This window comes from Aphis gossypii, chromosome X, assembly GCF_020184175.1.
Source record: "Aphis gossypii isolate Hap1 chromosome X, ASM2018417v2, whole genome shotgun sequence".
Classification (NCBI taxonomy): domain Eukaryota; kingdom Metazoa; phylum Arthropoda; class Insecta; order Hemiptera; family Aphididae; genus Aphis; species Aphis gossypii.
Genome location: NC_065533.1, coordinates 4,590,122 through 4,614,339, shown reverse-complemented (window position 1 = coordinate 4,614,339; position 24,218 = coordinate 4,590,122). Strand labels below are relative to the sequence as shown.

Sequence of the window (24,218 nt, the reverse complement as noted above, 5' to 3'; positions counted from 1 at the left end):
CAAAGACATATTACAGATTTATCTGTTTGCAATTGGAAACAGACAAAAAACCTATAAATTACTAAAAACAACTATTTCATGAATACACAAACTCATATTCAACAATAACTACGTAATAAAAATCGATTTCTTTCTGTTTCCCCTCGTTGTTTATTAGGTGCATGTGTTTTTACATGGAATTTTAGTTATTATTTTAATCTTTGCCATAGTACGATAATTATTTCGACGTCGTATTTTTGAGTCGGAATCGACGGTAATGCACGATTCGTACGTTTTACTTTTTTAGGAATACGATTCCGTACGATTTTGATCAAACAATAGATTATCAAAAACACCTCAAAAACAACAAGATAACGTACGATTGTTTGTATAATCCTGCCATTTTATATATATTGTCAATTTGTTTAAAGTATAAAAAATTTTAATATTTTAAAAATGTAAAAAATAATTATAATTTAATACCTTGATTTTTGTTACAAATTTTTGACAAATATTTTATTTGTCGTTATTTAATATTTATACTTTATAGTCAATTCGTTTAAAATATAAAAAAATAATTATATATAAAACTTGATAAATATTTTAAGTCAGTTCGTTTAAAATATAAATAAAATTGTAAAATTGTAAAATAATAATTGTATAATACTTGATAAATACTTATATACTTATGATATACAACAAAAACTTATCTGATTGGTAGGTATATAATATCACTGTTTTACTTCAAGTATATAAATGTTACTAAACAGACGACCGGATTTACAGTCCGATTTTTTAGATGTAGAGTTAGATTGTGGTAAATTGACAGTGTCATTTTTCGCTAGTATCAGTAAGTTCACCCAGTACGCCGGACGTCGGCTCCGGCATACTGTACTTGGAGGAACAGGGCGACCGGCCGGCAAAATATAATCGTGTGTTTGGACCCTTACTTATAGTTAAGTATAAGCGAAACGTATGTAAAATGCTCTAATTAAGGCCGAGGTTATACACAGCGTTTTCCGCCGCGGATTACAACTCGGCGTATAACGTCCGTCATGTATGACTATTATAACTACTCCGATATAAACTTCCAATTCGACGGAAAACGGCGCGGAATACGCAGCGTACGAAACGCGGTGGAAAACGGCGTGTCTAGCCCCGGCCTAAGTCAAATAGACTATAATACCATATGGAAATCTGGCAACATTGCATTAAACTCTTTGGTACAAAACGTACAGAATCGTGTTCCACCCGGAATCGACTCCCTAGCACAAAATATTTATTTTTCTGGTCATCCGTACATTCGTTTTATATGTTGCAGGTGTACGGGGGTGTGGCACCGTAAAACCGGTCGTACATTCCTGAGTCCCAACAATAACAGTCGGCATCTCATTGTATTGCAACCCTCGACAAAAAAAAAAAAAACGCAGGAGAAAACTGGGTTTCGGTTCGAGCCATTTCAAGGATAAATTCCTATTCAAAAACTACGTAAAACGAACGTACATATTGTCATGACGTACACACATTTATACAGTACTACATGTGAAATATTTTTGTATAGTATTATTACACGAAAACACGACTTGACGCGTTTCCATTGCTGCAACGAATCGGTAAAATAATATTATTTTTGCGGTGTATGCGATAACTCGGTTTAGATACTTTTTTCTCGGAAAAAATAATTATTTATTTTTATGATTAATTTGATATAATCATGGTGTGATGATAAACTGCTTCGAATTTACGTTGATCGAAAAAACTAGGTACATGCCTACTAGTAAACTACTATATTATTATAACAATATTAACAAACTGTAAAAAAGTTTTTAAAGTTAAAAGCTCTAAATTTTAATAATACTTGAACATCATAATTGATTTTAAATATATAATAAGTAATTACTAATTAAACAATTAATATTTTTACGCTTATCTAATTGTCCTATTAAAAAAGTATTTGATAAATATTTAAAAGTATATTTTGATATTCCTTTGCTTGTTAATACTAATATAATTTTATTTTATTTACTTCTCATACAATGTCGCTCCTAGTATAAACACAGGGTTGGCAAATTCATGACACGCATGTCTGAAGTGTCATACTAAAATATTTGAAGGCGCTCAAATAACTAAAATATTTTTATTACATAATAATATATACTCGTATGTATTGGCAGCAGACGTTACTTACTCTCAATTATGTTGCCACAACTCCGCGCTGAACCATAATATATATTATTTACTAAAGAATTTACTTGAATGTAAACGTTTAAAAATAAGCACTTATTCTAGTATTATTAAATCTTATTTTTCGAACCTTTCTAATTTAACTCAACTTCAATATTTATAGAAGTTTTAACATTGGAAAATGTTATGTGGGTAGTACCTATAAAGTATGAAATCTGTGTAATATACGAGTGTATAGTTGGAACAAGAATTATAAATTTAAAAAATATATGTGATAACGAAACCGCCAATCCGACCGTCAGCAACTGTTCGCGACTTCGCGATACTGCCGTTTGCTAATTCCATGCTTAGCGATAACATCAGGTTTGTGCACATTTACCTACAAAATATAATTATATTGTTATTAAATAAAAATGCAGAAAAATGTATCAACCTTTTTTAACAGATAATGTAAGAAATAAAATTTTTATTGAGTACCATTGGAATTTGAGTACATATGATAGAAGACTGTCTTTTTTCTATGGCTTATTATACTAATCAGAAAAAAAATGTTCTCGTACCAGAAAGTTTGATAGTAATATATATAGAACTTCAACATTAAATTATTTTTTTGAAATCAACTGACAACGCCATTCAATCTGTAAAGATTGCTTCTTAAAGACATTAGATGAAAAAAATACACGGAAATTAAATGATAAGAAATATTTACCTAGTAATTTAACTTTAAAAAAAATGTATGAACTGTACAAGCAAACTATTGATGGAACCTGTATCAAGAGTAATTTGTGAAAGAGAATTTCACATGTTAAAAGTTGCTTTTAAAAAACCAAGTGTTGATACATGTCATAAATGCGATGTACCTACTACAGATGCAAATAAAAGTTGTAGAAGAAATAGATTACGAAGAAAATTTACTGGCTTCAAAAATGGTCTCGATTTACATCAGGCTGCTGCTGATCTGTCATACTCAACTTAAGTTAATACGTATGTATTATCTATAGTGGCTGCGTGCCGCGTGCCGCGTGCGTAGTACCTAACTTTGGGTTTTACTCAGCTTTTTTACATCGTATCACTGAGATAGATAAGATATCTTATCTAGTATAAATATAGTATGTTATTTTATCGATCTCAGTGCGTCGTATATTTCTACCGTGTTGTACTGTTATGCTCTTCGTATGGTCTGACTACGTGAGTTTTATGTCCGTTTGGGCGTCGGTCATCTCGTTGAACTATAATGCTGTAACGCCGCATACACTAACGTGCCATTCGTGCTCGCCGATGCCGAGTGGTTAAGGCCGTTGCTCTACGCGTTATCGTTTGCTCGCGAGGACTGTTGTCGTCAGACCGTCGCTCCACAAAACGTTCTTAACGCTCGGGGACGTGCATTACATTTCGTCATTCCACGTACCATTACGGATTAAATGTTCGTGTCCATAACGAGTTCCTTGAGCAGCTCAGCAAGGATGTGCTCAAGACATCACCAGGTACGGTTGAATGGACCTACGGTGCTCCCCATTCCTCAATATTTTATAATAGGTATAACCACATTTACTTGTTTTTTGTATATAATATGTTGAACACCACTGATTTAATATTGTGTTCTTAATAATAATTAATTTATTGTCAATCATTTGAAATATACTAACGACAAAGCATCCGAAGAATGCGCTTAAAAGCCCCGTTTGCGCAAACATTGGTAGCAGAGCACGGTTGGTTGATCCATCATTAAACAGAGGTACTCAGTTTCCAAGTGAGTAGATTATTTGTTTAATGTTAGTATGTAGATATAAAGTGAGTGTATTTATTTATAAATTCTTATTCCTGTCACTATCATTAATTGTTCGGTTAATGTGACTAAACAATATTGTTAATGTTATACTTGCAGTTACTGATATATTATTTTATTATTAAACAGTATCATTAGTATATTCAATCTGGAGATTCTTACATTAAGATTGTATTTGTCAGCCAAACAGCAACTCAGTTGTTACACTACTCTAGTACCAATATGTTATGTGTTCACTCATAAACATTATAATTTTTTTTTTCTATACTATAATTTATTGATTCTTGTTTTAAAATATGATACGTATTTGATCATAGTTAATATACATTGTGATTTCTTTAATCTTAGTTACTTCTTATCATAACACATTGTTTAATGTTTAATACAATTTAACAAATTATTGTTTTTCTAGTTGACAGTAATACAATTGACAACAGTCACGATGCACAAAGGCAGCGGACATAAATATTCAGGGATGAAAAAAATATTCAAAGTAAGTGTAGAATGAGCTAGATTTGACTTAAAATTGTTAATATTTTAACGTTGTTAATTTATTCATTTTAATTATTGTACACTCTGTCTATTTTGTTCATCACTAGTTTTTAATATATATGTGAACCACGTCTAGTGTTGAATAGGTTTTAGATAGGTAATTCCCTCATATTGTACTGTTATATTATCTACACATATATTTATTTGAATCATTGTTTCTTACATAATTGATATAACATCTGACTTAAAATAATTTTTTAATATTTATAAAATATCATACCTCTTATTTTATATTATTTGGTGAGTGAAATATTTATAACAATTAACCCATTCATCTTACCTTATACGATTACATTTACTAGGTATAAATAACTTAATTCAAATTCTTTTAATCATATCATGATATTGAAATAGTTTGTATAGCACATAAGTGTCTCATATTAATGTATTTGTTGTATTTAACATCATTCAAAAAAGAATTCTCTATCAATATTCACTCATAAGCATCATACATCTTTTTTTTATAACCTTAATTTATTGATTCTTGTTTTAAAATATGACATGTTTTTGACTTAGTTAATATAATTATGATTGCTTTTATCTTAGTTACTTATAATCATAACCCATTGTGTAATTTTTCAACCAATTTAACGAATAATTTTTTTTTTTAGTTGGCAGTAATAATATTGACAATATTCTTGATGTTCAATGGCAGTGGACATAAATATTCAGCGATGAAAAAAATATACAAAGTGAGTGTAGAATGAGCAAGATTCGACTTAAAATTGTAATTGTTTTAATGGTATTAATTTATTCATTACAATTATTGTACGTTCTGTCTATTTTATCATCACTAGATTTTAATGTATATGTGAATCACGTATAGTGTTTTTAATAGGTTTTAGAATTCCCTCATATTGTACTAAATTATTATTTAGACATATAGTTATTTGAATCATTGTTTCTTATATAATTAATACAGGGAATTTTCAATGTATAACATCTGACTTTAAATAATGTTTATTGTTTTTATCATTATTAAATTTCATACCTCTTATTTTATATTATTTGGCAAGTGAAATATTTAGGAAAATTGACACATTCATCTTACCTTATACAATTTCCTGTACTATGAATAAATAATGTTACTCATATTCCTTTTATAATATCATGATATCATTGAAATAATTTGTATAGCACATCAGTATCTTATATTTATGTATTTGTTGTGTTTAACATCATTCATAGAATTTATGCTCTATTAATATTCACTCATAAACTTCATCATTTTATTTTCTATAACCATAATTTATTGATCCTTGTTGTAAAATATGACATATTTTGACATAGTTAATATACATTGCGATTTCTTTAATCTTAGTTACTTCTAATCATAACCCATTGTGTAATTTTCAATACAATTTCACAAATGATTGTTTTTCTAGTTGGTAGTAATGAAATTGATAACAATCTTGATGAAGAATGGCAGTGGAAATAAATATTCAGGGATGAAAAAAATATTCAAAGTAAGTGTAGAATGAGCAAGATTTTACTTAAAACTGCAATTGTTTTAATGGTGTTAATTTATACATTTTAATTATTGTACATTTTGTCTATTTTGTTCATCACTAGTTTTTAATATATATGTGTACCATGTCAAGTGTTGGAATAGGTTTTAGATAATTCCCTCATATTGTACTGTTATATTATCTACACATACATTTATTTGAATCATTGTTTCATACATAATTGATAGAGGTAGTTTTGATTTATAACATCTGACTTTAAATAATGTTTTTATATTTATTAAATCTCATACCTCTCTTTTTAAATTATTTGATGAGTGAAATATTTACGACAATTGACACAATCATCTTATTTTATACGATTACATTTGCTAGGTATAAATAACTTTTTTCAAATTCCTTTAATCATATCATGATATCATTGAAATAGTTCGTATAGCACATAAGTGTCTCATATTATTATATGTATTTGTTGTGTTTAACATCATTCATAGAATAATTCTCTATTAATATTCACTAATAAACATCAACATTTTTCTTTTTCTATTACCATAATTTATTGATTCTTATTTTAAAATATGACATGTTTTTGATCAGTTATATACAATGTGATTGCTTTTATCTTAGTTACTTCTTATCATAATACATTTTATACATTTTAAAACAATTTAACGAATTATTGTTTTTCTAGTTGGCAGGAATAATATTGACAATATCCTGGTTGTACAATGGCAGTGGACATAAATATTCAGTGATGAAAAAAATATTCAAAGTGAGTGTAGAATGAGCAAGATTCGACTTAAAATTGTAATTGTCTTAATGGTGTTAATTTATACATTTTAATTATTGTTTGTACTGTCTATTTAATCATAACTAAATTTTAATATATATGTGATACATATCTAATGCAGGAATAGGTTTTAGATAATTCCCTTATATTGTTCTGTATTATTATCTACACATATAGTTCTTTGAATCATTGTTTCTTCATAATTCATAGAGGGAGTTTTCAATATATAAAATCTGACTTTTAATAATGTTTTTATATTTATAAAACCTCATGCCTCTCATTTTATATTATTTATTAAATGAAATATTTATGACAATTGACATTTGACACATTCATCTTACCTTATACAATTTCCTTTACTATGAATAAATAATGTTACTCATATTCCTTTTATAATATCATGATATCATTGAAATAATTTGTATAGCACATCAGTTTCTCATATTGATGTTTTTGTTGTGTTTAACATCATTCATAGAATTTATTCTCTATTAATATTCACTCATAAACTTCATCATTTTTTTTTCTATTACCATAAGTTATCTTGTTATAAAATATGACATGTTTTTGACATAATTAATATACATTGCGATTTCTTTAATCTTAGTTACTTCTAATCATAACCCATTGTGTAATTTTCAATACAATTTCACAAATTATTGTTTTTCTAGTTGGTAGTTATCAAATTGATAACAATCTTGATGAAGAATGGCAGTGGACATAAATATTCGGGGATGAAAAAAATATTCAAAGTGAGTGTAGAATGAGCAAGATTCGACTATAAGATCTTATTATTTTAATGGTGTTAATTTATTCATTTTAATTATTGTACGTTTCGTCTATTTTGTTCATCACTAGTTTTTAATATATTTGGAACCATGTCTAGTGTTGGAATAGGTTTTAAATAATTCTCTCATATTGTACTGTTATATTATCTACATATATATGTATTTGAATCATTTTTTCTTACATAATTGATAGAGTAAGTTTTAATTTATAACATCTGACTTTAAATAATGTTTTTATATTTATTAAATCTCATACCTGTTATTTTAAATTATTTGATGAGTAAAATATTTACGACAATTGACCCAATCATCTTACCTTATACGATTACATTTACTAGGTATAAATATCCTTATTCAAATTGCTTTTATCATATCATGATATGATTGAAATATTTCTTATAGCTCATCAATGTCTCTTATTTATGTATTTATTGTGTTTAACATCATTCAAAGAAGTATTCTTTATTTATCTTCACTCATAAACTTCATAATTTTTCTTTTTTTATTATCATAATTTATTGATTTTTGTTAAAATATGACATGTTTTTGATCATACTAAATATACTTTGTGATTTATTTAGTTTTAGTTACTTCTTATCATAACACATTTTTTAGTTTTTAACACAATTTAACGAATAATTTTTTTTTTCAGTTGGCAGTAATAGTATTGACAATATTCTTGTTGTTCAATGGTAAGGGACATGAATATTCAGTGATTAAAAAAATATTCAAAGTGAGTGTAGACTGAGCAAGGTTTGACTTAAAATTGTAATTGTTTGAATGGTGTTAATTTATTCATTTTAATTATTGTACATTCTGTCTATTTAAATCATCATTAGATTTTAATATATAGTGTGATCACGCGAAGAGGTACCACTAAATATTTCAGAAAGATGACATTGTATAGAAATGGGATTTTTATTAAATGAAAGATAGTACTTAAATATACATTCATTTATGATATTCAAATTTTTTACACTTTTGGTGTGCGCACGCGCAATACAACTTACATTAATAGAAATACTACTTTTTTTCTATATATTCCAATAGATTATTTTTTTTAAAACATGTTTTTTACAAAAATTTTTTTTTCTATTTACAAAACTGACAAAGTTAGAAAAGTCAACATTTGAGTTTTTGTATAATTAGCATAATTTTAAACGAAATTTTCACTTATAACTACTGGAAATAAAAAAAAATAGTGCCAAATTAATACTTAATTATACCTTATCTGTTTATAAATAATAATTTAATAATATCGTACGTCGTCCTGATGGATATATCGAGTACCTGTGTGATATAATTTTTGTTTAGTAAACTGCTGTAATATGATTACAATTTTAACTATTTTTATAGTGGAATTTTATTTTATACTATTTTTTCATTTAGTGAAAACCCCATTTCTATACAAGGTCATTGTTCTGAAATATTTAGTGGTACCTCTTAGCGTGATCACACTGTATATAAGAATCACGTCTAGTGTTGGAATAGGTTTTTGATAATTCCCTCATATTGTATTAAATTATTATCTAAACATATAGTTATTTGAATCATTGTTTCTTACATAACTCATAGAGGGAATTTTCAATTAATAACATCTGACTTTAAATAATGTTTTTATATTTATAAAATCTTATACGTTTTATTTTATATTATTTGGGGAGTTAAGTATTTATGACAATTGACCCATTCATCTTACCTTAAACAATTACATTTACTAGGTATAAATAACCTTATTCAAATTCGTTTTAGAATATCATGATATCATTGAAATAGTTTGTATAGCATATAAATGTCTCATATTGATGTTTTTGTTGTGTTTAAAATCATTCCGAGAAGAATTCTCTATAAATATTCACTCATAAACTTCATAATTTTTTTTTCTATTACCATAAATTATCTTGTTATACAATACGACATATTTATGACATAGTTAATACACATTATGATTTCTTTAATCTTAACACACTGTTTAATTTTTAACACAATTAATAAATTGTTATTTTTCTAGTTGGTAGTAATCAAATTGACATCAGTTTTGATGCACAATAGCAGTGGACATAAATATTCAGGGATGAAAAAAATATTCAAAGTGAGTGTAGAATGAGCAAGATTCGACTTAAAATTGTAATTGTTTTAAAGGTGTTAATTTATTCATTTTAATTATTGTTTGTTCTGTCTATTTTAATCAATAATCATCACTAGATTTTAATATGTATGTGATCCAAGTCTAATGTTGACAAAGGTTTTAGATAATTCCCTCAAATTGTTCTGTATTATTATCTACACTTATAGTTATTTGAATCATTTTTTTTACATAATGCATAGATGGAGTTTTAAATAAGCAACATCTGACCATAAATAATGTTTTAATCTTTATAAAATCTTATACGTTTTATTTTATATGATTTGGAGAGTGAAATCTTTATGACAATAAGCCAATTCATCTTATCTTATACAATTCAATGTACTAGGTTTAAATAACTTTATTCAAATTCCTTTTATAATATCATGATATCATAGAAATAATTTGTATAGCACATCAGTTTCTCATATTGATGTTTTTGTTGTGTTTAACATCATTCATAGAATTTATTCTCTATTAATATTCACTCATAAACTTCATCATTTTATTTTCTATAACCATAATTTATTGATCCTTGTTGTAAAATATGACATATTTTGACATAGTTAATATATATTGTAATTTCTTTAATCTTAGTTACTTCTAATCATAACCCATTCTTTAATTTTTAACATAATTAACAAATGATTGTTTTTCTAGTTGGTAGTAATCAAATTGATAACAGTCTTGATGAACAATGACAGTGGACATAAATATTCAGGGATGAACAAAATATTCAAAGTGAGTGTAGAATGAGCAAGATTCGACTATAAGATCTTATTATTTTAATGGTGTTAATCTATTCATTTTAATTATGGTACGTTTAGTCTATTTTGTTTATCACTAGTTTTTAATTTATATGTGAACCACGTCTAGTAATGGAATTGGTTTTAGATAATTCCCTCATAATGTACTGTTATATTATCTACATATATATTTATTTGAATCATTGTTTCTTACATAATTGGTAGAGGAAGTTTTTATTTATGACATCTGACTTTAAATAATGTTTTCATCATTATTAAATCTTATACGTTTTATTTTATATGATTTGATGAGTGAAATATTTATGACAATTGACCCGTTCATCTTACCTTATATAATTACATGTAATAGGTATAAATAACTTTATTCAAATTCCCTTTATAATATCATGGTATCATAGAGCAGAGGTATTCAAACTGCGTCGCAGCTCCCAGGGGTTGTTGCAAGAGTTGTCGAAGGGAGCCACGTCATATAATTGAAAACCAATAAATATTTTTATGAAAAAACGTTTATTATCATCATTGAGGAACACCGGTTTGTTAAACCTTGAATTTTCTACAATAATCAATCCCTAAATATGGGTAACTTTAATTTGTTTCTATAATATTATAGCGATAGTGATAAATTTATATTTATAGTGCTAGATTATTACAACCAGTTACTATAATTATACCAATATAGCGGCTAAATTGTTATAATAACAATAGCCCATGTTGTACGTTTGTAACCATCGACTGAAATGGTTAAATTATCAGTGCGTATGTTGTGTTTGCAGTACTAGTCAAAAGTAATAAATAATTAGTTTAAATTGTAAAATATAAATTACATTCATACAAACATTGATTTTTTTGTCATTTTTAATTTGGAAGCCGTCAATATTTTGTGAAGAGTCAAAGGAGCTTTGGGATGAAAAAGTTTGAATACTTCTGTCATAGAAATAGTTTGAATAGCACATGTGTGTCTCATATTTATGTATTTGTTGTGTTTAACATTATTCATTGAATAAATCTCTACTAATATTCACTCGTAAACATCAAAATTTTTCTTTTTCTATTACCATAATTTATTGATTCTTGTTTTAAAATATGACATGTTTTTGATCATAGTTATATACAATGTGATTGCTTTTATCTTAGTTACTTCTTATCATAATACATTGTATACATTTTAACACAATTTAACGAATTATTGTTTTTCTAGTTGGCAGGAATAATATTGACAATATCCTGGTTGTACAATGGCAGTGGACATAAATATTCAGTGATGAAAAAAATATTCAAAGTGAGTGTAGAATGAGCAAGATTTGACTTAAAATTGTAATTGTCTTAATGGTGTTAATTTATACATTTTAATTATTGTTTGTTCTGTCTATTTTAATCATAACGACTAAATTTTAATATATATGTGATACACGTCTAATGTAGTAATAGGTTTTAGATAATTCTCTTGTATTGTTCTGTATTATTATCTACATACATAGCTATTTGAATCATTGTTTCTTACATAATTTATAGAAGGAGTTTTCAATGTATAACATTTGACTATAAAGAATATTTTTATCTTTATTGAATCTTATATGATTTGGAGAGTGAAATATTTATGACAATTGACTCATTCCCTTTATAATATCATGATATCAGAAATAGTTTGTATAATTTATGTGTGTCTCATATTTATGTATTTAATGTGTTTAACATCATTCATAGAATAATTCTTTATTAATATTCACTCATAAGCTTAATAATTTTTTTTCTATTACCATAATTAATAGATTCTTGTTATAAAACATGACATGTTTTTGACATAGTTAATATACATTGCGATTTCTTTAATCTTAGTTACTTCAAATCATAACATATTGTTTAATTTTTAACACAATTTAACAAATTAAAGTTTTTCCAGTTGGTAGTAATCAAATTGACAACAGTTTTGAAGTACAATGGCAGTGGACATAAATATTCAGTGATGAAAAAAATATTCAAAGTGAGTGTAGAATGAGCAAGATTCGACTTAAAATTGTAATTGTTTTAATGGTGTTAATTTATTCATTTTAATTATTGTTTGTACTGTCTATTTTAATCATCAATATATTTTAGTATATATGTGATCCACGTCCAATGCAGGAATAGATTTTAGAAATTTTTTTTTTCTATAACAATAATTTATTGATTCTTGTTTTAAAATATGACATGTTTTTGACATAGTTAATATACATTGTGATTTCTTTAATCTTAGTTACTTCAAATCATAACACTTTGTTTAATTTTTAACCCAATTAAACGTATTATTGTTTTTCTAGTTGGCAGTAATAATATTGGCAATATTCTTGATGTACAATGACAAGGGACATGAATATTCAATGATGAAAAAATTATTCAAAGTGAGTGTAGAATGAGCAATATTCGACTTAAAATTGTAATTGTCTTCATAGTGTTAATTTATTAATTTCAATTATTCTTCATTCTGTTTATTTTAATCATCACTAGATTTTAATATACATGTGTACCACATCTAGTGTTTGAACAGCTTTTAGATAATTCTGTCATATTTTACTGTATTTTTATCTACAAATATTGATATTTGAATCATTGTTTCTTTCATTATTGATAGAAGGAGTTTTCAATGTATAACATCTGACTTTAAATAATGTATTTGTATATAATATTGTATTTATATTTATTCAATCTCATACTTCTTATTTTATATTTTTGGTAAGTGAAATATTTGTGACAATTGACCCATACATCTTACCTTATTCAATTACACGGACTAGGTATAAATAACCTTATGCAAATGCTTTTAGAATATCATAATAGGATTGAAATAGTTTGAATAGCACATTAGTGTCTCATATTTATGTATTTCTTTTTTCTAACATCGTTTAAAGAAGAATCCTCTATTTAAATTCACTCATAAACTTCATAATTTTTTTTTTCTATAACCATAATTTATTGATTCTTATTTTAAAATATGATATGTTTATGACATAGTTAATATACATTGTGATTGCTTTTATCTTAGTTACTTCTTATCATAACACATTGTTTAATTTTTAAACCAATTTAACATAGTATTGTTTTTCTAGTTGGCAGTATTAATATTGGCAATATTCTTGATGTACAATAACAGGGAACATGAATATACAGTGATGAAAAAATTATTCAAAGTGAGTGTAGAATGAGCAATATTCGACTTAAAATTGTATTTGTTTTAATGATGTTAATTTATTTATTTTAATTATTCTTCATTCTGTCTATTTCAACCATCACTAGATTTTAATATACATGTGAACCACGTCTAGTGTTTGAATAGGTTTTCGATAATTCCCACATATTGTACTTTATTTTTATCTACACATATAGTTATTTGAATTCTTGTTTCTTACATAATTCATGGAGGTGGTTTTGAATGTATAACATCTGACATATAATATTGTATTTATATTTATTAAATCTCATACCTCTTATTTTATATTATTTGGTGAGTGAAATATTTGTGACAATTGACCCATTCATCTTACCTTATACAATTACATGTACGTGGTATAAATAACCTTATTCAAATTCTTTTAGAATATCATGATATGATTGAAATAGTTTGAATAGAAATAAAAAGTGTCTCATATTTATGTATTTATTGTGTTAAACATCATTTAAAGAAGAATCCTCTATTTAAATTCACTCATAAACTTCATAATTTTTTTTTTCTATAACTTTAATTTATTGATTTTTTTTTTTAAAATATGACATGTTTTTGACATAGTTAATATACATTGTGATTGCTTTTATCTAAGTTACTTCTTATCATAACACATTGTTTAATTTTTAACCCAATTTAATGTATTATTGTTTTTCTAGTTGGCAGTAATAATATTGGCAATATTCTTGATGTACAATACAAAGGGATCGGAATGTTCAGTGATGAATAAAATATTCAAATTGAGTGTAGAGTGAGCAATATCCGACTTAAAATGGTAATTTTCTTAATGGTGTTAATTTATTCATTTTAATTATTGTTCATTCTATCTATTTTAACCATCTCTAGATTTTAATATACATGTGAACCACGTCTAGTGTTTGAATAGGTTTTCGATAATTCCCACATATTGTATTAAATTAGTATCTACACATGTAGTTATTTAAATCATTGTTTCTTACATAATTCATAGATGAAGTTTTCAATAAATAACATCGGACTTAAAATAATGTTTTTATCTTTATAAATTCTTCTACGTTTTATTTTATATTATTTGGAGAGTTAAGTATTTATGACAATTGACCCATTCATCTTACCTTATACAATTACATGTATTTGATATAAATAACCTTATTCAAATTCTTTTTAGAATATCATGATATCATTGAAATAGTTTGTATATCATATAAGTATCTCATATTTATGTATTTGCTGTGTTTAATATCATTCAAATATGTATTCTTTATTAATATTCACTCATAAACTTCAAAATTTTTCTTTTTCATCTCCATAATATATTGATTCTTGTTTTAAAATACGACATGTTTTTGTTCATAGTTAATATACATTGTGATTTCTTTAATCTTAATTACTTCTGGTCATTAGATATTGTTGAATTTTTAACAGAATTTTACAAATTATTTTTCTAGTCGGCAGTTATATTATTGACAATAGACTTGCTGTACAATAGCAGTGGACTTAAATTCCACGGAAGAAAAAAATATTCAAAGTGAATGCAGAATGAGCAAGATTTGACTTAAAATTGTATTTGTTTTAATGGTGTTAATTTATTTATTTTAATTATTGTACGTTCTGTCTGTTTTGTTCATCAACAGGTTAAAATATAAGTGAACTTTGTCTAATTTTGGAAAAGTTTTTAATTAGTTCCCACATATTATAGTGTATTATTATCTACATGAATAATTTTTTTGTATTGTTCTTTCTTACATAATTGATAGAGGGAATTTTCAATGTATAACATCTGACTTTTGTATAATTTTTTAAGTATTGCATTTATTATATCATTTCTAATAAGTGTTTATTTTTCAATTAATGAACGTGAGTATTTTAACGGGTTAGTAGTAGAGCTAGCTATAGTTATTTTTAACAATAACAAATATCTAAAATTATTTGACAGTGAATCGTTATTTTACTAGTGAATTTTGAATTTTGTAAAAATATAAACTTAAGATAAAATTTTTTTTGTCACAAATGTTCAAGTTCTTCTATAATTATTGTAAGCCAAATTTATGGATTAAAGTTTCAATTCTTAGTTTCTTATACAAATGTTATTATAAATGTTAACTGCAATATAATTTGAAAATATTCATGATTTTGATGTATTTTTGTCAACATTTGTACTTGACAGGCTAAATAAACAATCGTTTTGTTAATTTTTTATATTTTATACATGTATTATGTATAGTATTAATTCCATATTTAATTCCAATTATTGATCAAGGGCACTTTTATGTATTAGAAAGGAACAATGAATGTTCATTTTTCCATTTTCCAACAGCACGCCGTTGATACAACCCGTGTTGTGGACCCACAACTAGCACAAAGTTACTTTAAAATTTAAAGTTTCGTTAAACATAACCCCCTCCCCCTCATTTACACCCATAATTATATCATAACAAGCCCCCTGAAACATGTCATTTTGTAATAAGAAAATATTTATTCTAAAATTAGTATTGTAAATATAACAATTATACTTATGAATATATTTAATACCTATATAATGTTTTATTTAAATACATTTTATTATACACATATGTGTACGATGTACAATGATAAAAATGTTCATACGATTAAACAATTAAAAACTTATTTTTAACAGTAGTAATATAATTAAAACAAAAATTTGCAAGTTATACTTTCGTTTTTAAAAATGAATTTAAATAAACATGATTTATTGTGATGGATTGACATACTTTAACTAGACATCGTTTTTATTTTTCAGTGTGATACAATTTTTCAAGCAAATGCCATTTAATTTATCGTTTTGTCCACTTAACTAATTGAAACAGGAGGTAAAAATTGTTATAACTATTAATAAAATAATTTTATTATTTAAAATATAATAAATACCTTTAACTGTTTTTTTTATTATTTAGAAATTTTCTAATATTTTTTATAAGATGTGGGGTATCAGAAAATGCAAAAATTTTTCTAGTTGTATCTAATAGATGAATAAATTTTTTATTGAGTTCATTCAATTTTCCATTTTTACATATTTTATTCCAAGCTCTAACCATAATTGCCTGTTAGTAGTTGCCCAATCATACACAAACCCATGAACTTTATCCCCAGTTTTTTCTACCTGCATAATACACTTCAGTAGCAGCTGTGCAAGAACAGTTCCATGAACGGCTCATCTTGAAGCAAAAACAGCCACTGGCCGGGTGTATTTATCACATATTGGTTGAAACGTAAAAACCAATGCCATGTTAGCTTTATCTTCAATAGTACTTGCTTTGGGGAAATTGTGTTCAACATCATTACTAAAGTCTATCAAACCTATCTAAGTTATTGATGTTGAGCAAACACTTAATGATTCTCTTACTGAAATTTCATCAAAAAGTATTATACCATGTTTTTATAATTCATCTTTTGATGATATATGTTTTTTAAAGATGGAAAAAAAATTGGAATCAAATCCAAATTTTATATCTATAACACTTAAGTATCGACTCAATGTTCTTGGACTAGGAAGAGGTAATGTATCATTTTTTTTTTTTTTTTAATAAAATTCTAACCACTTATTGATCTTATATGAAACAATAGTCATTTTAGGACCCAGTCTTCTGAGTAACGCATTGTTTTTTTTTTTGTTTTGATGCTTAGATACTTTAAAAATGTCTCGGACAACAACTCTATGATACTCTGGTAAGTTTTGATCATTAATTGAATCAATGTTTTTCATTCTTTTTTTACATTTCTGTAGTTCATATTCTAATAATTTTAAACGATTTTCTGCACTATTTTGATTCTTATGGTAATTATACATAGATTAACAAAGTTATAATAACTTTGATTTACTGTGTGAACTAACTTGCATGTGTATTCTTTTCTTGTATTCGACCAAGTTTTCTAATCTAGAAACTGTTTTTTATAAGATTTTTGCCTTTTCGTTGGTTTTAATTCGTTTACAAAATGAACATAATGCATTTTCTGTTTCAAATACATTATCTAATAATAATGAAAATTTTGTATAACGAACTGTTCCATAAATATTTTTATGTAAGGACTTGTACTTATGGAGGACAATATAATATTATTAAAACCTTTACATACTGACTGTTTTTCTATATTCATAATAGTTTTGGACGGTATTTCCATTGATTTATAGTAGACAAGTAGGTAGTATATTTGTTTCCAACAATAATTACTTCAATACTTAAATTACTACCTATGTAGTATAATTTGCTTATAAGGTATAACCATTTGAAAATGGTCTGAAAACAGAAAAGAAGAAAATGCCACAACATTCATATTGCCATCAATCATTTTTTGATAACTATAATTAGCTGGTAATGAAAAACTATGAAGGTTATTGTAAATTTTAAGAAAAATATCTGTTCAGATAGAGTTGAATTAAAATACACAGAGTCAGTGTCTAATGAAAATACATTCTCTTGAATTATGGTAACTGAAGATGCATGTAGTGGTATGTCTACAGAAGCATTTAACTACAAAACATAATTATAATTTTTTTTTGTATAAATAACAAAATTATTTGGTAATTGAAATATTGGTGTTTGAACGTACATGCATATGCATTATGTAATACACATGTTTTTCCCTGTTGTTACTATATTAAAGTTCTAACCTTATCAATTGAATTATTTGTAAGTGTTTTGTTCTTGTGTGCAGAGTATGTTATTGGAGTAGAACTTCATTTAAGTTTTAAATGCCATGGTTCAGAATTATTTATATCGGCTGGTGTTAACATGTCCTCATTGAATGTAATATTGTTTTTAAAAGAATGTTCTAAATTACTCCACATGATATCAATCTTAAATAAAATAATTAATTTAGTATTTACCTACTCAATATATTTAATTTAAGTTATTTCTCTGAATTTGGGTACCTGTGGTATAGCATCTGGTTTCAAATTTTTACCCTCCCTCTGTAGCGTAATAATAACAAAAATATAATAAAATAAGTTGTGATCTACTTATCCAATAAATTAAAATTATATAAATATAAACCTACCATAGTCATACAATTTCCTATGATATCGCTAGATTTGAAATGTTTTTCACATAGCCTATGTGAAATTGTGTTTACATGATTTATATTAATGGTTTGTAATAATGAAACCCATTTATTAAAAACCATTTTTTCTTTTGGAAATCCAAATTTACGATTAATTAAACAAATTGCAATTTAATCATTATATTTGTATAGGAATAGTACTCATAAATATTCCCTATAACTGTCTTATTAATAATTAAATGTACAATTTTAATACTACTTACAAAGAAATGTTTTGTCCGTTTTTTGACTCACAATGGGGAAATCAACAAAACTGTACCATATTTAATTTAGTTATAAAGGATAGTTAATAGGATAAAATAATAGAACAGGAATAATGAATAGTTCATTTACTAACAATAACATTTTATTTTATGTGTGTATCATTTATTATACAAAATACAAATAAAAACATAAAGATACAATTTTTGGTGGATAATCCAGTTTATGTAGATAAAAAGGTTAAACATATTTATATTGCGGACATAGGTGGTTTTTGGTTCTTATAATCGGGGGAGAATTAATCATAATTTACTGACCAGAGGATATTATCCGACAAATGGATGCTGACTAAAAAGATGAGGCTCACAACAAATGTTTGATACAAATTGAAGATGTAGTGCTTGCTGTAGGAGGTCAGAGTATATCAAATTATGGGCTACCTTAGCCAACAAGGACAGAAAATAACTTTGAAAACATAGTCTATCAGAGAGAGATAAACTACGATCTGAATACCTTAACAAAGGTAGTAGTGAGCATCGAGGCCTTACTGACGAACGAGCAATACAATGTCTATAGTCGGATAATGCACAGCATTAAATCTGATACTGGAAAATTTTTTCTTAAATACTCCTGCAGGAACATGAAAAACTTTTCTTATAAACTTGCTTTTGACAAAAGTAAGGAGCAATCGTAGTATTGCTTTGGCTTTTGCATCTTCTGGCATTGCTGCTACGCTTTTGGAGGGGGAAGACGGCCCACTCAGCATTCAAACTTCCTCTCGATCTCATTAACATAGAAACGCCAAAGTGTAATATACCAAAACAAAGTAATATAGTCAAAGTGCTTCGCAATTGTAAGTTTATTGTTTGGGATGAAAGCACTATGGCGCATAAAAGAGGTTTTGAGGAACTTGATAGATCTCTTAAAGATATAAGAAATAAAAATGAAGTGATGGGAGGAGCAACTGTTCTTTTAACTGGAGATTTTAGGCAAACTCTACCAGTTATACCAAGAGGAAGTCGAGCAGATGAAGTTAAGGCTTGCATAAAAGCTTCTTATTTATGGCCGTTAATAGAACAACTTTCTCTCAAAAAGAATATGAGGGTCCACCTGGGAGGTGATGTCACAGCTGGAAAATTCTCTGAACTTCTACTCAAAATAGGAAATGGAGATTTTCCCGAGTTAGCTGGGAAGTTGGTTATCACTAAGGATTTAGGTTTAGTTGTGACAACACTACAAGAACTTATAGTTCAAATTTATCCCGATATTGCCGATATAAAAAACAAATCGATGGATTGGTTATGTGAGCGCGCTATTTTGACCCCTAAAAATGACAGGGCAGCTGTGATTAATGAAATTCTTCTTAAATCATTTAAGGGAACAGAAATGGAGTATAAGTCTATATATATGGTACTGAAGATAGATGACGCAGTTCACTATCCTGTGGAGTTCCTCAACGCACTTAATCCCCCTGACTTTCCAGCACATAAGTTAGTCCTTAAAGTAGGAGCTCCAATTATGCTGTTGCGATATCTCTACCCACCCAAACTCTGCAATGGTACTCGAGTGTGGGTGAAAGCACTCCAAAACAATGTAATTGAGGCAACAATAATTACAGGTTGTGCTCAAGGAGAATCAACGTTTATACCACGTATACCACTTTTATCATTAAACTATCCATTCGAATTTAAAAGACTGCAGTTTCCTATCAAGGTATCTTTTGCAATGACTATAAATAAGTCGCAAGGGCAGTCGTTGAAGATAGCAGGGATTGACTTGAGTGATGATTGCTTTACACATGGGCAATTTTATGTGGCATGCTCCAGTGTTAGTTCCCCTACAAGCTTAGTCATTCTTGCCCTAAACGGAAGAACAACCAATGTAGTTTATAAGGAGGTGCTATAATAATAATAAAAAAATAATAACAATATTCACATCCTATAAATAGATGTTATCAATGAATCTAATAACGCTATAACAATTAACACACACACACACAAACAATTAAATTGTGAATTCCACGTAATATTAGCACCATCAATACAGTTAAATTAAACACTAACACACGGCCTATGAAAATGCCAAAAGGGAAACTAACACACGGGCAACGCCGTGTCGGGTCCGTCACGATTCACTCATCAACGCCCAGACCAAACCACTGGGTGTAGAGACCTCAAATTTTGTACAGAGTTTCCTTAAGCAATGTAGCGGCGCACTAAGAAAGGATTTTTCAAAATTCGCATTTTAAAGGGTTGCTCAATTGGGATTTTGTGATTTACGATGGAATTTTACATTTATAATTTTGGTTTATAAATGGTTACTTAATAACCTGATTTATGTGTTGATACATTTACATTTAGTCATTTTTGCCACAAGTGGAATACAAGTGGATTACCATATAACAGGATTATTATATGACAGGATTACTTAGTATCAGGATTACTTCATAACAGGATTACTGGTTTACAGGATTACCATCTAACAGGATTACTGGGTTACAGGATTACTTCACAACAGGATTACTTTTTATCTGTTGAGAGGTTCCGGCAAATGTTCAAAAGATTGAAGCTGCACTTTGCCATTATTGCAGCACATTCCGAGGGTTTCTTCTTTCCATTTTAGAGCATTACAGTATTTGCACTTAAGGTTCATAGAACCAAGAGCTATAGTTTTTTCTGCCTCATAAGCCAGGTCAGGATTGTACGTCATTCCTGAGTTGACAATTATTTTCCATGGAAGTGTCAGTCTTTCAACTTTCCGACGAGGATTAGTATGCTCATATCGAGACCTAGCAGCTCTGTCTACCTCAGGATTATCTAGCTGGTACCTGGCAACTGCAGATCTGTTCACTAAAGGATTACGAAGTGAATATGTCTTGCCGCGTTTTGAAGTTGTTTTTTTCCTTATATTGCCAGTGTATTTGGCACGGCGTTTTCTACCCTTCTTCAGGGATAAAGAGAAAGGTGATTACTGTAATGTGGAGTCTCTCTGAGGGATCAATATTTCTGACTCATTAGGCAGATACACATCAAAATGGCCCCTAGAGAGATTTTGCGTAAAACGCATCCTCAACACAGGGTAACCTTCAATACCAAAACGCTCATAGAGCTGATAATTGCGGTAAACTTCAAAAACGTAGTGGAACAATTGTCCAGCGGCCACCAATTCACATAAACCACCATAAGTATATAATTGAGACATGTCAGCAAAATACTCAGCGGAACTCATATAGTTGTCCCCATTGTTGTCGTGAGACATGATAGAAAACTCTCTCCAATTTTTTGTTACGTGGCTCACAATAAGCTTGCGTATTTCTCTGGCCATTTGCTCAGTTCCGTACAAAGATAGGAAAGCGAATTAAATAAACAGGCACCATCTCCTGTAATAGGTACAACGATGTGAGATACCATTTCCCTATTCATGTTTAAAAACTCGATGACAACGGTGGCTGATCGGTCAATGGTGGGGGGTGAGTAGGGCCGAAAGAGTTGTAGGCAGCACATATTCACCATATCGCGTTATCTTTGTACTTTGACTGTCTACCGCCCGTACCTATTGTGTGTTGCAATCGCGGGTCGCCGATAACTTCGACTATAAGCTTAATATAATTGATTGTTATTATTAAATTGTGAATTCCACGTACTATTAGCACTATCAATACACTGAACAGCGATTAACAGTTGGAAAAAAATACATTTATATAGCTATATAAAATGTATACAAACTTTAAAAAATGACTAAATGTAAATGTATCAACACATAAATCAGATTGTTATAGCAACTATTTATAAACAAAAATTCCATCGTAAATTACAAAATTCCCGTTTTAGCAACCCTTTAAAATGCGAATTTTGAAAAATCCTTTCTTAGTGCGCTTCTAAATTGCTTAAGAAACCTTTGTACAAAATTTGAAGTCCCTATACCCAGCGGTTTGGTCTGGGCGTTGATGAGTGAATCGGGGCGGTCTCCTATATGTCTATAGATAATTATAAAATATATATTATATGAGATGAAACTATCGATACCGCAAACGTTCGATACCGTACACTTATTTTACACTATAGTTAATATTGATCAAATATTATTATAACCAGAAATATTATCAGTATAAAACAAGGATAGTTATAATAATATTATACTGTTCACAGCCCAGTACCGTGCTGCTCGAGGCCCATGGGTTGGGAACCGTTGCACTAAGGTATTGATCTAAATTAATAAGTGACAGTAAAATTGCATTAACAACAAGGGACTAGACTGCATTTAATTTAATAACACTCTTAAAATATAAATGATCAGTAATTAAATTAACTGTAGGGACGCTACTGAACACAAATTAATCATATTCCGTTTCAGATAGTAACGAAAAACAGCTTGGTAATTCCAAGACAATCGTAATAGCATCAGAGCAGATATCTAAGATATTACACATCTTTTAGCAACATTAGACATGTATATAAGCCGTAAAGCATGGAAACCCAACATAGAAGAGAAAAGGCCCGAAGCAATAAACAGATAATCATTTAATTTTTTTAATTCAAAACCCGTCAAGCATTTATTTAAAAAAAAAAAATTAAATAATTGCGTGCATAATAATTAATAACATGTCCCAATTAGATTTTGGTAAAAATATAAAACCCTACTATATTACTTTTTATTATTATATTTTATTCTATTAATCTGTTATATTTCTTACTAATGACATATGCTACATACATAACTATACATTTAATCGAACCTAACCTTGATCGAAGTTTTCTCGGGTGTATACATCATTATAATATATTTTAGTTGAATTGGTGATTAAATATTTGATAACACCTGAACTTCGACATTAGGAGGTATGACAATTGACAACTATGAATTAAACTTTCGGATAGTGATTTATATGTTGACATGACTGATGGCTAGACACTCAACTAGGTATCTTTTTCTGAAAATATTTATTTTTTAACCCGTTGGTACAAAAAAATCTTCGGGCAAGCGACTGGACAATCTTTTAAATACAAATCCTTATGTTGAAATAGCTCGCCTATTAATTCATTTAATTCATATTTATACTAATTATTTATTTATACCTCTATACTGTATTCTTTATATATATAATATAGGTAATGACCACCTCAAAGGCGGCTTCCACACACACGAAATCAAGTTTCACCAGCCCCTATCTTATATTATAAAATATTATGTAGGTACAGATAACTACTACGAGGTATTAATAATTTGGCAGCATAAGGTTAAGCAAATCATTTAAAATCGTTATAGAAACATGTGAAGAGAACACCTGCAAGACGTTTCCTTTAATAGAAATTCGCATATTAAAGTG

At 27.8% G+C, this 24,218-nt stretch overlaps 2 protein-coding genes across 21 annotated transcripts; both read left to right on the top strand.

The window, feature by feature from the left end:
- Positions 1–3,202: 3,202 nt before the first annotated feature.
- Positions 3,203–16,446, top strand: LOC126552746 (uncharacterized). 20 transcript variants are annotated; one of them, XM_050207613.1, is made up of 16 exons: positions 3,210–3,699; positions 3,817–3,913; positions 4,362–4,442; positions 5,113–5,193; positions 5,887–5,967; positions 6,659–6,739; positions 7,429–7,509; positions 8,198–8,278; positions 9,557–9,637; positions 10,331–10,411; positions 11,636–11,716; positions 12,329–12,418; positions 12,735–12,815; positions 13,521–13,601; positions 14,293–14,408; positions 16,374–16,446. In XM_050207613.1, the coding sequence occupies exons 3-15, from the start codon at positions 4,392–4,394 to the stop codon at positions 14,386–14,388; spliced, it is 1,047 nt and encodes a 348-aa protein (XP_050063570.1). In that variant the 5' UTR covers positions 3,210–3,699; positions 3,817–3,913; positions 4,362–4,391; the 3' UTR covers positions 14,389–14,408; positions 16,374–16,446. The 20 variants fall into 20 exon arrangements, with proteins under 20 accessions (XP_050063586.1, XP_050063578.1, XP_050063588.1 ...); XM_050207614.1 differs by lacking the exon at positions 16,374–16,446 and adding an exon at positions 15,061–16,051 and having other exon boundaries at positions 3,211–3,699; positions 3,817–3,898; XM_050207612.1 differs by lacking the exon at positions 16,374–16,446 and adding an exon at positions 15,061–16,051 and having other exon boundaries at positions 3,212–3,699.
- Positions 16,447–19,774: 3,328 nt separating this feature from the next.
- Positions 19,775–20,797, top strand: LOC126552297 (uncharacterized). The gene has a single exon (XM_050206989.1). The coding sequence runs from the start codon at positions 19,775–19,777 to the stop codon at positions 20,795–20,797; it is 1,023 nt and encodes a 340-aa protein (XP_050062946.1).
- The last annotated feature ends 3,421 nt before the right edge of the window (positions 20,798–24,218 follow it).

Excerpts from the sequence above, each read along its gene's own strand:
- LOC126552746 (XM_050207613.1), top strand. The coding sequence starts at position 4,392 with ATGCACAAAGGCAGCGGACATAAATATTCAGGGATGAAAAAAATATTC. Across the intron at positions 6,740-7,428 it reads TGATGAAAAAAATATTCAAA|TTGGTAGTTATCAAATTGAT; the intron begins GTGAGTGTAGAA and ends TTGTTTTTCTAG. Across the intron at positions 9,638-10,330 it reads GGATGAAAAAAATATTCAAA|TTGGTAGTAATCAAATTGAT; the intron begins GTGAGTGTAGAA and ends TTGTTTTTCTAG.
- LOC126552297 (XM_050206989.1), top strand. The coding sequence starts at position 19,775 with ATGGCGCATAAAAGAGGTTTTGAGGAACTTGATAGATCTCTTAAAGAT.